Here is a 13,036-nt window from a genome sequence, read left to right on the forward strand (position 1 = left end):
GGGGAGCAGCAGAGGGAGAGGGAGAAGCAGGCTCCCCGCTGAGCAAGGAGCCCGTTATGGGGCTCAATCCCAGGACCCTGGTATCATGACCTGCACCAAAGGCAGACGCTTAACCGACTGAGCCACCCAGGTGCCCCTGTAGTGTCCTTGTTTTTGTGTCACCTCTTGATTTTGAGTTTCCTTTAAGAGCAGCTTGTTGAAGCAGAATCAGATCTATAAATACAGAGAACAAACTGATGGTTGTCAGAGGGAAGAGGGTAGGGGGATGGGCAAGGTGGGTGAGGAGAAGTGGAGATACAGGTTTCCTTAAGTCATGGGAATAAATGGTACAGCATAGGCAATATAGTCAATGATATCATAATAGCATTGTATAGTGGCAGATGGTTTCTACACTTGTGAGCACATCATCAGGGATAGAGATGTTGAATCCCTAGGTTGTATACCTGAAACTAATGTAATGTTGTGTGTCAACTATACCAAAAAAAAATTTTTTTAAAGTACAAGTACACTGATGTGATTATAGCTCTCTTCATAAGAACAATTAATCACAATAAGGCACTGTAACTAAGGCTTTGTAACAGACACTGCTGAAGCAAAGATATGTATATGTCGATTGAATAAAAATCTTCAAGGGGCAAAAAAAAAAAAAAAAAAAAAAAAGAGCAGCTTGTTGAGAAAGATTCTGTCTGTGGCTCTGTTCTTTCAGCTTTAATCCATTGTCATTACACTGGAACTCTATTGGCGCTGTGGTAAGGTATGTGGGAGCCGGCCATTTTATAATTTTCTCTTAAATCTCAGGGTCTGTTGGGTCTGTGTCTTCTGGCTGTGACCTCCACACAGTTTCATCCAGTGGTACAGTTTTTGTTCTCCCTGCCCCATACTTCTGATCACGGCATTCCCAATCCATTTCCTGGAAGCCCAGGCCCCCCTTGACTATTTCCTTTGGTTGAGACGAGAAGGCTGGTGGGAGGGGTGTGTGTGTGTGTGTGTGTGTGTGTGTGTGTGTGTGTGTCCCTGCCTGCCTGCTGAAGTGAGAGGAATGCCCTTCCCCCAGCTAGGAGAGGGCTAAGGCAAAGTATTTCCCCCTGGAGCATAGGGCCTTTGGTATAGAGAAAGCTCTGGGGAATTTCACAATGATTACTCTTCCCCCTCCCCGCATCAGAGCCAGGAGGGGATCTTTCCTTATCTTCCCTGTGAGAACTTGGTAGGGTTCCTGGTGGTAGATCCCACAGGCGTGCAAGCCTCAGAAGTTTCTCACCATTGCGCAAGTCTGCCCTCAGTCTTCGGCAGTTGGGCAGCAGCGCCCTTCTTGTCCCCGCAGCAGTTTCTGGGTCCGTTGGTCTCTACTTCAGGTGAGCAGATCTCTTCACCTCTTTTTGGATAAACCCGGCTCTGAAGATTTGGGCGTTGTAGTATCAACCTTCCTTCTCAGGCAGGTCTGTGAAAAGTTCCAGATTTTTCAGTTTGTCCAGCTTTTTCTTGTTGTGGGGATGGGAGTGACAACTTCTAAGCTCTTCATTTGCCAGGGCTGAATCTGGAAGCTCCCCGTGTGTTTTGCAGTCAGTGGAACCACTTTGGTCCCCTCTTGAAGGAAAAGAAAATATCTGTAGAGGCCCTTTGGCAGTACTATAAATCCAGAGTGGGTTCTTTTTAACCTTACCTTGTTCCAGTTTACAGCATGGGGGAAAGGCTGATGTAACATTTTAGGAGCGTATGCTCGATATTTCTGGGGTCTGTGGCCAGCAGCTACTGCACAGATCCTGTAGCCATATTGGTAGAGCTCTAGTTAGCCATATGCCAGAAGCCTTGGGTCCCAGGTTGTTGTATACTTCACTCATGAGCTGTCTTACTTTTCTTTTCTAAGGATCATTAGTGCCATTTCATGATCCTACCAGAAGAGTGTTCTCAGTTAACTATGCAATCAAGATACCATTTGGAATTCTTCAAAGCTTAAGGTCTTCTCAAGTCATGCAGCACAATGTATGAGTGATCAAAAAAAAAAATCATTGCTAAAATGATAGAATATCAGAGTTGGAAGGGACCTTAAAAATCATGCCTGCAAATCCTTCCTCCTTTTATAGACAGAGAACCTGAAAACCACAGAGATTAAGGTAATTGCCCAAGGTGATAAAACTAGTGATTTGTGGAGCTAGGGTTAGAATCTGTACCTTCTCACTGCTGGACAAGAGGGCCAACAGCAAAGCCTTTCTTTCCCTTGCCTTTCATTTAAAAGCTTCTTCAGCCACCTTCCTGTCAGTGCTTTCCTCCTGGTGTTCTCCAAACGCTGTCACCTGCTTTGTTTCTAAACACCCCAGTGGTCTGCCTCTCAGAATGCAAGCCTTCCCTGTGAAATGTCCTGTCTCTGCTCTTCTAGCTGTGCTATCATTTTTTTGGTCATTATTTTTCTTTTCGGAACCACCACATAACACATAGATACACCTCACTATTAAAGATTCAAACAGTGCACATGTATATAAAATGTGAAAGGTGCCCTGTACTTCCCACTCCAAAGGTAACCCATAAAAATAATTCAGTGTGACTCTTTGAGTTCTTTTTCTCTCCAGTCAACACATAGGCACACACGCTGTTTAAAACATTATTATTTTGTGACTTGCTTTTTTCACACAATGTGTTTGAGACATTTTTCTATTTTAGTGCACGTCAGTCTCCTTCTTCCTCATGCTGTTCCCCCATTACTGGACTCTTTCATTGTTTCCAGGTTTTTGCTGCCACTACAGTGCTGCAGTGAATAATGTACACACATTGGTGTGGCCAGGTACATGTATTTCTTTAAGAGCAATCCTTAGATTTTATATCCATAACTCTTTTTTTCTGTCCGTGACATCACACTGTTTCCATGAGTCCAAGAAGAATCTCCTAATTGGTATTTCCTCTCCAAGTTTTTGCCCCTGCCAGAGAATAGATCTAATCTCTTGTCCCCAGCTTCTTTCTGGAGATTAATAGAACCCAACACAGACTTAGGACAGAAGAAGCGGAGAACCGCTGCTTTGGAAACAATAATTACAAGTTATTACACAGGACTGTGCTAGCCAGGAGGTTTCCCAACCCTGGGGTACGTTATTCGTGTTTTAGGGCAGCGTCTCCCTACCCATGGCATTTCCCAGTCCTTTTGTCAATCCCATAAATGTGTAAGTTTGAGAAGGAAGGAATGAAGAGCAAGTAATGGAGCTGAGAGATGTTTTCTTTATGTGGACAACACCCTCAGCAACTTTGTCAAATCTAGCCCCTCTACTTCCAGTTCTCTATTGATTTTTGTGGCATTCTAGTCCAGTGGGAGCCTGCGGACACCAAGCCGTAAATCCATATGCCGTTTCTGCCAGCTTTGGTGGCTCTGGTAGTTCACACTCTGGGTCCAGTGGTAATGAAAGTGGGTTGGGTTGGGAACTTCCAGATTAGAGCAGATGCTGGGGATAAAAGTCACACCCCCATGCAAATGTCTACAACCCAGTGGGGCCAGAGCTCTACCCATTGGGAAACAGGGAATCCAAAAGTGGTCTTAGAATCTGGATTCCTCTTTGTCTTCGGAGTCTTTTCCCTGTCTTTCTGCCATGCCTCATCTTCCCATGTACTTCTCAGAATCCTCAAACTTCACTTAGTAGATTTGTTGCTGTTTTTGCTGTCCCATTACCCGCGTCTCTCACCACCTTATTTTCAAATATGTATTTTTTAAAGATTTTATTTATTTATTTGTCAGAGAAAGTGTGTGCACAAGCAGGGGGAGCAGCAGGCAGGGGGAGAAGCAGGCTCCCCGCTGAGCAAGGAGCTCAGTGTGGGACTCGATCCCAGGACCCGGGGCTCATGACTTGAGCCAAAGGCAGACACTTAACTGACTGAGCCACCCAGGCGCCCCTCACCACCCTTTATTTGGTCTAGCTTTCAGCAGAGTTGGGATAGAGAGCTTCCTCTTTGTTGTCCTTCCTGCTTCTTAGGCAACTTCAAGTTTTAACCTGCTGTGAATGGAAACCAAAGCAGTCAGTCCTGAAATGAAACGTATGCAAACCAACAGGCACTGACCAGTCAGACCGGATGCCAGACGTAGCACTAGGCAGTGTCCTGGGGCCTCCTCACGTTCTAGCTGCTGAATCATGGGAACATTCAGGAGCTTTCTAGGGGATGGTTGGCGGGGAGAAGCATCCTTGGGAAAAAGTAGTCATTTGCCTACAGGGCTGAAGGTATTTCAGTATTTAACAATCAGTATGGCTCTATAGATGGGTATCAATGGAAAGTCTCCTTGAATACGTGCCCCAGGGGCCAAACTAAGATAGTATATTAAATGTGACATGGCCCTGCGATACCCTCCAGGGCTTGGATGGGAGAGCTGCTCCACCAGCAGTTGCTTTTTAGCCCCTGGGTCTGGGTGAGTGGGAAAGCAAATTGGAAGTGAAATGGAGGCACACATTGATTGGCCTTAAAAGTATTGACTCATTATTGGGGCTTCAACTTTAATGCAGTCTCAAATCTGGGGATGAATGAAATGTGGAAGGGTTCATAACTTTCTGGGAGATCTCGAATGGATGAGCCAATAAAAGAAGGGAAGAGGCTGCAGGTGTGGAAGTGAGAAATGGCATACAGTAGGCTCTTACTACATACTGTTGAGTGAAGGTAAAATTTAAATAACCACAGGATGAATATCTGCTGCCATACACTAAGTAGAGTGTTGGATTTTTTTGTAGGTGTCATTTCAGCCTTGCAAACATACCATATATCCCTGTAAAAATGGAAATACATTTTTTTTTCTTGTTTTCATTTTTATTATCAACAAACTTCTTTTTTTATTTTTTTTTAATTTTTTATAAACATATATTTTCTTCCCCAGGGGTACAGGTCTGTGAATCGCCAGGTTTACACACTTCACAGCACTCACCATAGCACATACCCTCCCCAATGTCCATAATAACCCCACCCCCCCTCTCCCAACCCCCTCCCCCCAGCAACCCTCAGTTTGTTTTGTGAGATTAAGAGTCACTTATGGTTTATCTGGAAATACATTTTTAAAAAAGATTTTATTTATTTACTTTACAGAGATCACAAGTAGGCAGAGAGAGAGAGAGGAGGAAGCAGGCTCCCCACGGAGCAGAGAGCCCGATGTGGGGCTTGATTCCAGGACCCTGAGATCATGACCTGAGTCGAAGGCAGAGGCTTTAACCCACTGAGCCACCCAGGTGCCCTAGAAATACATTTTTAAAAATGGGACTTTTTTTGGGTCCTGTGATATATACCAAGGGCCCTGCCCCATTTCTCTTGAGTGTTTCTTTCTTCCTTACAGCTGCTGCCAGTGAGTGAGCCCTCCTGCAGCTGCAGTATCACCAAAGCAGTGTTTCAGGGTCTGTGCCCGAGATTTCTTTCTCTCCCCTTTCCCCTTGTGTTTTGGTTAGTGTTTAACTAGTTCATTTAATCAGTTACTATTCAGCCCCCCAGGTAAATTTCTAGTGGCATATTGGTTAGGGATTGAAATAAGCATGACTCTCAAATCGGAATTTCTTTTCTTGTATTTTACAAGGTTGTCTAGTTTCAAGCATCATGTGATTTGTAGAAAAAAAATTTTAGAAAGTAGTTTCCATAAAGGGAAACAAGCTAAATGCATTCATTTATATGCCTCCTCATTCAAGCAGTGTGTTTCTAAAGACCCATTGTTAAGTTTTTAGACCTAAGTGTAACCTTTACTGGGAAAGCTGTTTAAATGTTGACTTTTTTCTGACCGGTTTTCTGGACATTTTTTCCCAGACTCAAGCAGTGCAAATTACCCTTTAGGGAATTTTTAAAAATTATTCAAATTGAGATCTAATTGTACTTTACCTTGAATCATTTTCCTGTTAGAGTATTAAAATTGTTTTATGTGTAACTTAGAGCCCACCGTGCCTTCAAAACTTACTTGGATTAAGTTTTACCTTTTTTCGGTATAGAGGCAAATACAGACTTACTCAAGTACCTCAGTATGACACGTAGGGTACTTGTTTAATTTTACTCTTCCTTCCTTGGCAGAAAATTTACACACCAGAAGCGTAACTTTTAATACACTGTTTTTTGAAAAGCCCCTTTGCATTTTGTGACTTTCTTTGTACCTCAGGAATTGGTCATGAATGGGATAATCTCTGCTGTCTTTCTTGAGAATTAAGTTTTATAAAGTTACCATTTCTTTTTAGTAAGTTAAAGAAAATGCTAAGAAAAGAAACCCGTTGGATGTGGCATATGACCCACAGTTTAAGACGTTTGTCACCCAGTCAGGACATACAGGTATGTCCGTGAAAGAGTAGAAACAACTTAATCCCTCTCATTGATGAAACTGAAAATAGTTGTAATATCGTTATCATCATTATTATTATACACTTTCAAGTATTTTATTTGTCCTGTTCTAAAAATTATGATGGGTATTTAAAAATTCCAGGTCTACACTTGTGCCAAATGCCCATTAAGTGGCCTTCCTATGCTGAAAGTTTTAAAAATGATTACACTGTATGTTAACTGCACTGGAATTAAAAAACAACATTGTTATAGGAGGCACTGACATTTTAGAAATCAGAAGGTGATCTGATCACATCTGTGTTCCAGAAACATAACTCTGCTTGTTCCCATATGTTAGCTGTATTATTGGGTTTTTATCACAGGCTGCGTTACAAATTGGTAAGCATTTCTTTGTCTTATTTTCACAACAATATCAGTTGACCTGCGCCTGGCAGTCTGTATCACGAACATATGCTAGAGATCACAAATTTGGCAGAAAAGGGAATTGTAAATTAAATCTCATTTTAGTACAAGGACTGCATCATAGCTACCAAGACCTAGTTTTCAAAGGAAGTAAATTTACATGGAATAATAAAGTCCCTCCCCTAGATGTAACATTTGAAAAACACATGAACTTACATCAAAAATTATTATAACATGGTGCCAGTACTACAATTTAGTCACTGTATGTTGAAGAACTATGCATTTTATAAATACCAAAACATATAGTATCTTGAAGCGTAAAATCATCTAGTGAGATAACGTAAATCTTAGTGGGTGATGTTAAGTGAATTTTGCAGTTACCTTCAGGAACTGCAGGTAGCATCCTATTTAATAAAGAATGACTTTGAAGGAGACTTACAAGTTTGGGAACGTTCTTCTCTTTGAGTAAAATAGACACACTTTTCTAAAAGTACAGTTGTGTAACACAGTCACACTTGGGCCACAAATCGCTTTTGATTTTCAAGCTTTGCAGTTTATTGCCGCAGTACTATCAGTTGCCCCTTCATTTTCATTCTTCTCATTAATGCTAGTCGAGTTCGTCAAGAGACTGAGATGTTACGATTAATGACCGACGGGGCCCAAAGCACACAGGGTTCACCATGTCCCTCACAGACTTCATAAGGTTTTGTTGTACTAACATTGCAGGCTGCAGCGGGCCGTAAGAAGTGATGAAAGTGATCACAGCCTTTCAGAGCCCTACGTTTAGGTCTGATTATTGGAGCACACTGACTGGATTAATGTTTAACAGCAGCTGTCCTGTGGATTCACTGAGGGAGTTGAGAGATGGCTATTTCATTCTCCTTTACTCGACTGGCCTTTTTGCACAGTTAATTAAGACCCGCTGAAGAACAGCCTTAGGAATAGGGCCTGGGAAGGGAGAGCCCTTTAAATAATGCAGATGTAATAGTGCATTTATTTTCAAAGCCCAAGTAGCTAGTTTTACCCAGTTTGGATTAGTGGGATCAGATTTGATGTTGCTTTCTGGGTAGAGGAACTAATACTAAGAAACGACTAATTTTCTTGACTGTGATCTGAGCTTTTAAGTTACTAGGCGCTGTTAAAGAGCTGAGCTTGTAGAGTAAGTTCACACGCAGTTCCGTTTTCATAATTTTCTCTAGTTACAATATATACACAGAAAGAACATATGTATACAGTTTAAGGACTGATTATCATGTGGACACTCAGGTAAGTAGGGCTCAGATGGAGAAAAATTACTAGCATTCCAGAAGCCCCACGCTCCCCATGTGCTCCATTCAGAAGGCGACCCCCCTCTCTCCTCTGGGTGGCTATCATCTTTACTTTTGTCATTTCCTTGCTTCTTTTTCTAATGTGTCAACTTATATTTGCACCCTAAAATGACATGATTTAGGTTTGCCTAGCTTCAAACTTAACACGAATAGAGTTGCATTATGGGCCCCTGTGTCTGGCATCTTTCACTCAGCATTACATGTCTGAGATTTTCTCCTCGTTTTTGCTTGCCAGTGTGTTTTTTTAAAAAAGACTTTTCTGTATTTGCCCCTCTCCCTTTTTTACTTAGGATTCCTGTAACTCTCTAAACGCTCTCAGATAGTCCCACTTTGCCTCCCTGGATTTTCTGCTAAATAAGGTCTAACAATTGAAACTCGCCTGGACCCCGGTTTTGTGAACTGACCCGGCTGCCCCCGTTTGACGGCCTTCGTTTAGATGAGACTACATCTTTAAGGCATCTGTGCTCCGTTAAAAACCTTCCTTTCTCCACGGCTGGTCCAAGGGTCTGGTCACGTGACTCCCCCAGTGACATCACATTCTGACCGCCGGGGAACACTGGTGGTGCTTTAGGTGGCATTTGTTCCTGCGAAAGGCAGGGAACGCAGCAAGTGCCCTTCTAAAGCAGTGCACCCCAGGGCTCCTTCTGTAAATGGCCAAATGCTGGCTGCCAAGGTTATTTCTTCCTTGAGGCAGAAAAAAAGAAAGCTGTGATCGCAGGTAAGCAGACTTGAGCCCAGCCCAGCACCGAAGTGTGACCCCAGGGAGAAGGGGGATCTGGAGAATCACAAGCAGTCTGTTTGTCGGCTTCTAATCACTGCCTGCTCTTTTCGGAGCCGCCTGACAATTTGCGTTGCTAACGGGAGACTGTCTGCGAGGCAGAATGATGCAGTGCTCATGTTACCTAGTGATGTAATAGGAGTCTTTCTTTCCTGTTGGGAAGCCGTTGCAGGGCTTCATGTTTGTCTTAATGTCCGTAGAGCTGGGCGCCTTCTGTGACATACAGTGTAACCTTAGATAGCTCTCGGGTGCTTTTAAAAATCAGTTGCACTCAGTTGCACAAAATCCTCTCCTAAATTTCTCCTGAGAGGAGAGCGCTTGAGTCAGAGCAGATTCATTTGAAGCATTAACCTGCTTTCAAAAGTAAAATTCTGGTTGTTGGGTGTCCTGTGTGTTCATGTCAGCATTTGTCTTGAGAATTGAAACAGCTTGGTTTTCTTTTTTTTTCTTTCTTTTTTTTTTTTTTGCCCCTCTCACCATACTTCATTTTCTTTCTGCCCTCCTTTCCTAGCTTGCTGTTTCCCTCCAAGCTCTCAGACACACCAACATTAATCTTTATCAGTATGCCACTGACAGGATAGGAAATGCTGGGCTGGTGATTCAGCAACCAACCATTTCACAGCCAGGTAGGCTTGAAGATACGGAAAGGACTTTGGTTAGGAGTTTTAAGATTAACTGGTTCCCCACCTCCACTCCAGCCCCACCCGCCACCCTCAATAGGATCTGGATTCTGCAGAGCTTTTCTTTTTAAATGTGTGTGTTGCCGGTGAAAGGTACGCCATCCCCCATCCCAGGGAGGAATTTGGAAGACGGACAGTTTGTAAATCAGGTACAGCTTGAGGGTTAATTCCCATTTACCCTAGGAGAGTGCTGAAGTTGTCTGTGGGAGTTTGGAGTGAAGATGGGGACGCAGTTGGCGGGTGGGGGAGCTGGGTGTCCTCTCAGGGCCCACTTTGGCCTTCTCTGCAGAGGGATTCATCACCAAACAGTCTAGATGAAGCTTTGTCCCTGCCAGGGTTGACGCTGCAAATGTGAGTTTTGGCTGGTTGAGTTCAATGATAGCATTACTCTGCATTTTTCCTCAGTGCACATTTGCATAAATTCCTGAATACTGTTTTGCATTTTGTGTTTAATAGAGAAGTACTGTTTCCCCAGAGGACGGTGTGGAACAAGTTTGTCAAGCAATATTAAGTAATCTAGTTTGTGTACTGCTCCAGAGTTTGAATACTTCATTCTCATCCCCACGGTTCCGCAAATAAACTTTGATTCCGCTGTTATTTCTTGAATCTTGGATATGTGTTAAATGCAAGAATGCAATGGCGACTCAGAGAGCTGCCCTCAAAGAGCTTCGGGTCTAGAAAGGAAGACAAAAATATTTGCATTAAGTGATTATAATAGAAGTGCTGAAAGCAAAGCAGAGAAAGGACTGGTTGGGCAAGTGGGTATGTGGCTTCCATGGAAGGATCAAGGAGGGACATTCCATTGCGTGGCCAGGCACTGGTCTTTGAATCTCTGCTTGTAAGTCTTAGACTGTTCTGCCATGGTCGAAGTTTCTAGGAGCCCATTACATCAAGGATCAAAGTCTTCAACCTATTGAAGGCTAGTATGTACATTCCAGCCGGCTTAACTCTTGAAGAGCCCGACATGCTTTCTTTGGAGTTCCCACTCAGGCAAAAGCCACCTCCCAGAATTGAATTACTGCCTTACACATGCAAAATAGTTTCTGGTGTGCTCTGTCTGCAAAGACCTTTGGTCCTTTTGTCTCCCTTCCATAAAAGAGACTGAAATACCTAAGCTGCTTCAGTGTGCTCCAGTATTTTGTTTCAGAAATCCTTTTCCCACTACACTTCAACTCCTGCCAGTTCTCCCCTTTGTACTGCCCTGCTCATCTGTCCCTTTCCATTTAGACTGCCTTAAGGCACTCTTCGTTTTGTGCCTAGACCACAGAAACCGCTAAATATGATGGATGTTCCCACCAATGATTATATTGCTTTATCAGCACACCCTAACTGTAATCATCCGATGGTTTAAGGACTCACCTTTTGGTGCTCATCAGGGAGGTGTTAAAGTGTTTAGAGTGTCTGAGGTGCTAATGTCTGCTTCCTGTTCAATACAGAGGACAAGTCATACAATGGTGGAGGAATAGGTTCTTCAAATAGGATGATGGACTTCTTGGAGGAGCCGATCCCTGGTGTGGGGACCTATGATGATTTCAACACAATTGACTGGGTGAGGGAGAAGTCTCGAGACCGGGATAGGCATCGAGAGGTAAGAACAAAGATGGTACGCAAGTTAAGTGTCAGGAAACATCAGGGGAAGAGGTTGAAGATACGTATTCTTTATATGTCTCTTTTCTTTTGGCCTTGGACGTGGCTGAATCTGGTGTCTACTGGCAATGTAGGGTTTTTTTTTTTAACTTTATTTTTAGGGCATTTTGTGTCTGATTTTAAAAATTTCTATTTAATGGTGATTTATTTTCCTATAATAAAGTAGTTGGAAAGGATCCTCACAGCCCTGATGTGGGTATAAGTGCCTATGTAAAGAGGTAAAAACAAACTTGGTGGAGGGGACTGAAGTACGTTTCAGAGGTCTTCTTCCTCGATCTCATTTCCCTTTTATGGTTTTCCCTGAAACAGGATTTTTAGAACTAAGAAAAGAAAGGGGGCTTCTTTCAAATAAATAAAAGGAAAAAAAATTCTCAGCGCCCTGGTGTTTACTGAAGCCTACAGGATAAAGTCCTTGTGATTATGGCTCTTGTACAACCATAAAAGAAAAGTACGCATTCGACTCAAACCCACAAGACCAATCAAATTCAAATTAAGGATGTTAATTTAATGTGACAGGTAATAAGATGGGGCTCCCAGCTATGGCACAGATTCCTTTGAATTTGGTGAGAGAATTGCCCCACTTTTCCCTTTCCAGAGTCCATGAAAACCTCTTAGAGCAGTCTGCCAAGGTCTTTTGCCCTTAACTTGTTGCCGTGCATCATTTAAATCAGGGAGTCACAATTTCTAGCTCCTCTCAGGGCCACGTGGAGAGCTTACTCAAAAGGGAGGGCCCCCTAGCCCCAGTGATCCAAATTCAGCGGGTGATCCTCTGGTGAGACATTTCTTCAGCCAGCCTTAGGTGTGGTTGTTTCTTTCTTATTGTTTCTGCTTTGAGTCCAAATTTAAAACATGATTTTGAAGTCAGTCCCACTCTCTCCTGAGTTCATGATTTCCTTTGCTCAGAGCCAGGCAAGTCTCCTGAGCAGTGAGGGGCAGATCGCTTTTTATTCTTAAGCCCTTCCCGTCTCCTGACTGGTTTTCTCTTAATCACCTAAGCCTAGCAGTCAGGTTGTCCCTGGTAGAGGTTTTGAGAAATGCCTGCGTAATCCTTGGATTTCTGATCATCTCACTGAGTTTTCTGTCCTAACTGAAAAAAGGGGATCTCTACAAAAACACTCGCTGTTTTTCATAAGGTTGCCGCTACTTGGGCACACACGCACATGTTCTGTCATACCAGTTCATCAGGCAGGCTTTAGAATTTCTGCCATCCGTAATTCAGAGTTCAGTTTGTCGTTCAGCATGGTATTTCCATTGTGAAAGTCATCTGGGATATGACAAGGGCATATTTCCCACTATCTGAAAATCGTTGCATCCAAGACACATTATGCCAATTACTAATAATTCAAAACCAGTTAGAATGTGTTTATCAAGTCTTCAAAAGGGACTTTTTTTGGCATGTTCATCATTAGACTGGAAACACTGTTGCAGAGAAAAATATCGCCTTATCTACTTTAGGCACTAAAACTGGAAACTTAAGGTCATAGGTCGAAATGAGTTGTTGAATGCTAAAATGTTTTTAGTAATTTATCATTATTTGCGATAGTGCTATAGATGAAGATCGGATAACGAAGTCACAGTTTCAAAGATAAGAAATAGAGGTGCAGAGAAGGGGACAGTGACAAAGCTGTCTGAATGCTTAATTTTGAAGTGTGGGCACTGAAGGGTTAAATTGAGGAGGCTAGGGCCTGAAATGTAGACTTTTCTGCACCCTTCTCAATTAGCCTCAGTATTCCCAGCAAGTTTTTTTTTTAAAGATTTTATTTATTTATTTTTAAAAAAGATTTTATTTTTATTTATTTATTTGAGAGAGAGAGAGAGCACGAGCAGAGAGGAGAGGCAGAAGGAGAGGGAGAAGCAAGCTCCCTGCATTGTGGGGCTCGATCCCCGAACCCTGGGATCGTGACCTGAGCCCAAGGCAGACGCCTAACCAGCTAAGC

At 42.8% G+C, this 13,036-nt stretch overlaps 1 protein-coding gene across 6 annotated transcripts in view; it reads left to right on the plus strand.

Moving 5' to 3' along the window:
• The window catches only part of CLCN5 (chloride voltage-gated channel 5), a 147,403-nt gene that overhangs the window by 115,416 nt on the left and 18,951 nt on the right, over window positions 1-13,036 (plus strand). For 3 of the 6 annotated variants that reach the window (XM_032843044.1, XM_032843045.1, XM_032843049.1), the window contains one exon: window positions 10,889-11,040. In XM_032843044.1, the coding sequence (XP_032698935.1) occupies window positions 10,889-11,040 (152 nt within the window). Of the gene's footprint in view, window positions 1-8,303; window positions 8,713-9,283; window positions 9,399-9,511; window positions 9,602-10,888; window positions 11,041-13,036 lie in introns of those variants that run through there. The other 3 variants (XM_032843048.1, XM_032843046.1, XM_032843047.1) reach the window with 3 other exon arrangements.

The sequence above is a fragment of the Lontra canadensis genome, unplaced genomic scaffold, assembly GCF_010015895.1.
Source record: "Lontra canadensis isolate GAN:19392208 unplaced genomic scaffold, GSC_riverotter_1.0 scaffold134, whole genome shotgun sequence".
NCBI lineage: Eukaryota > Metazoa > Chordata > Mammalia > Carnivora > Mustelidae > Lontra > Lontra canadensis.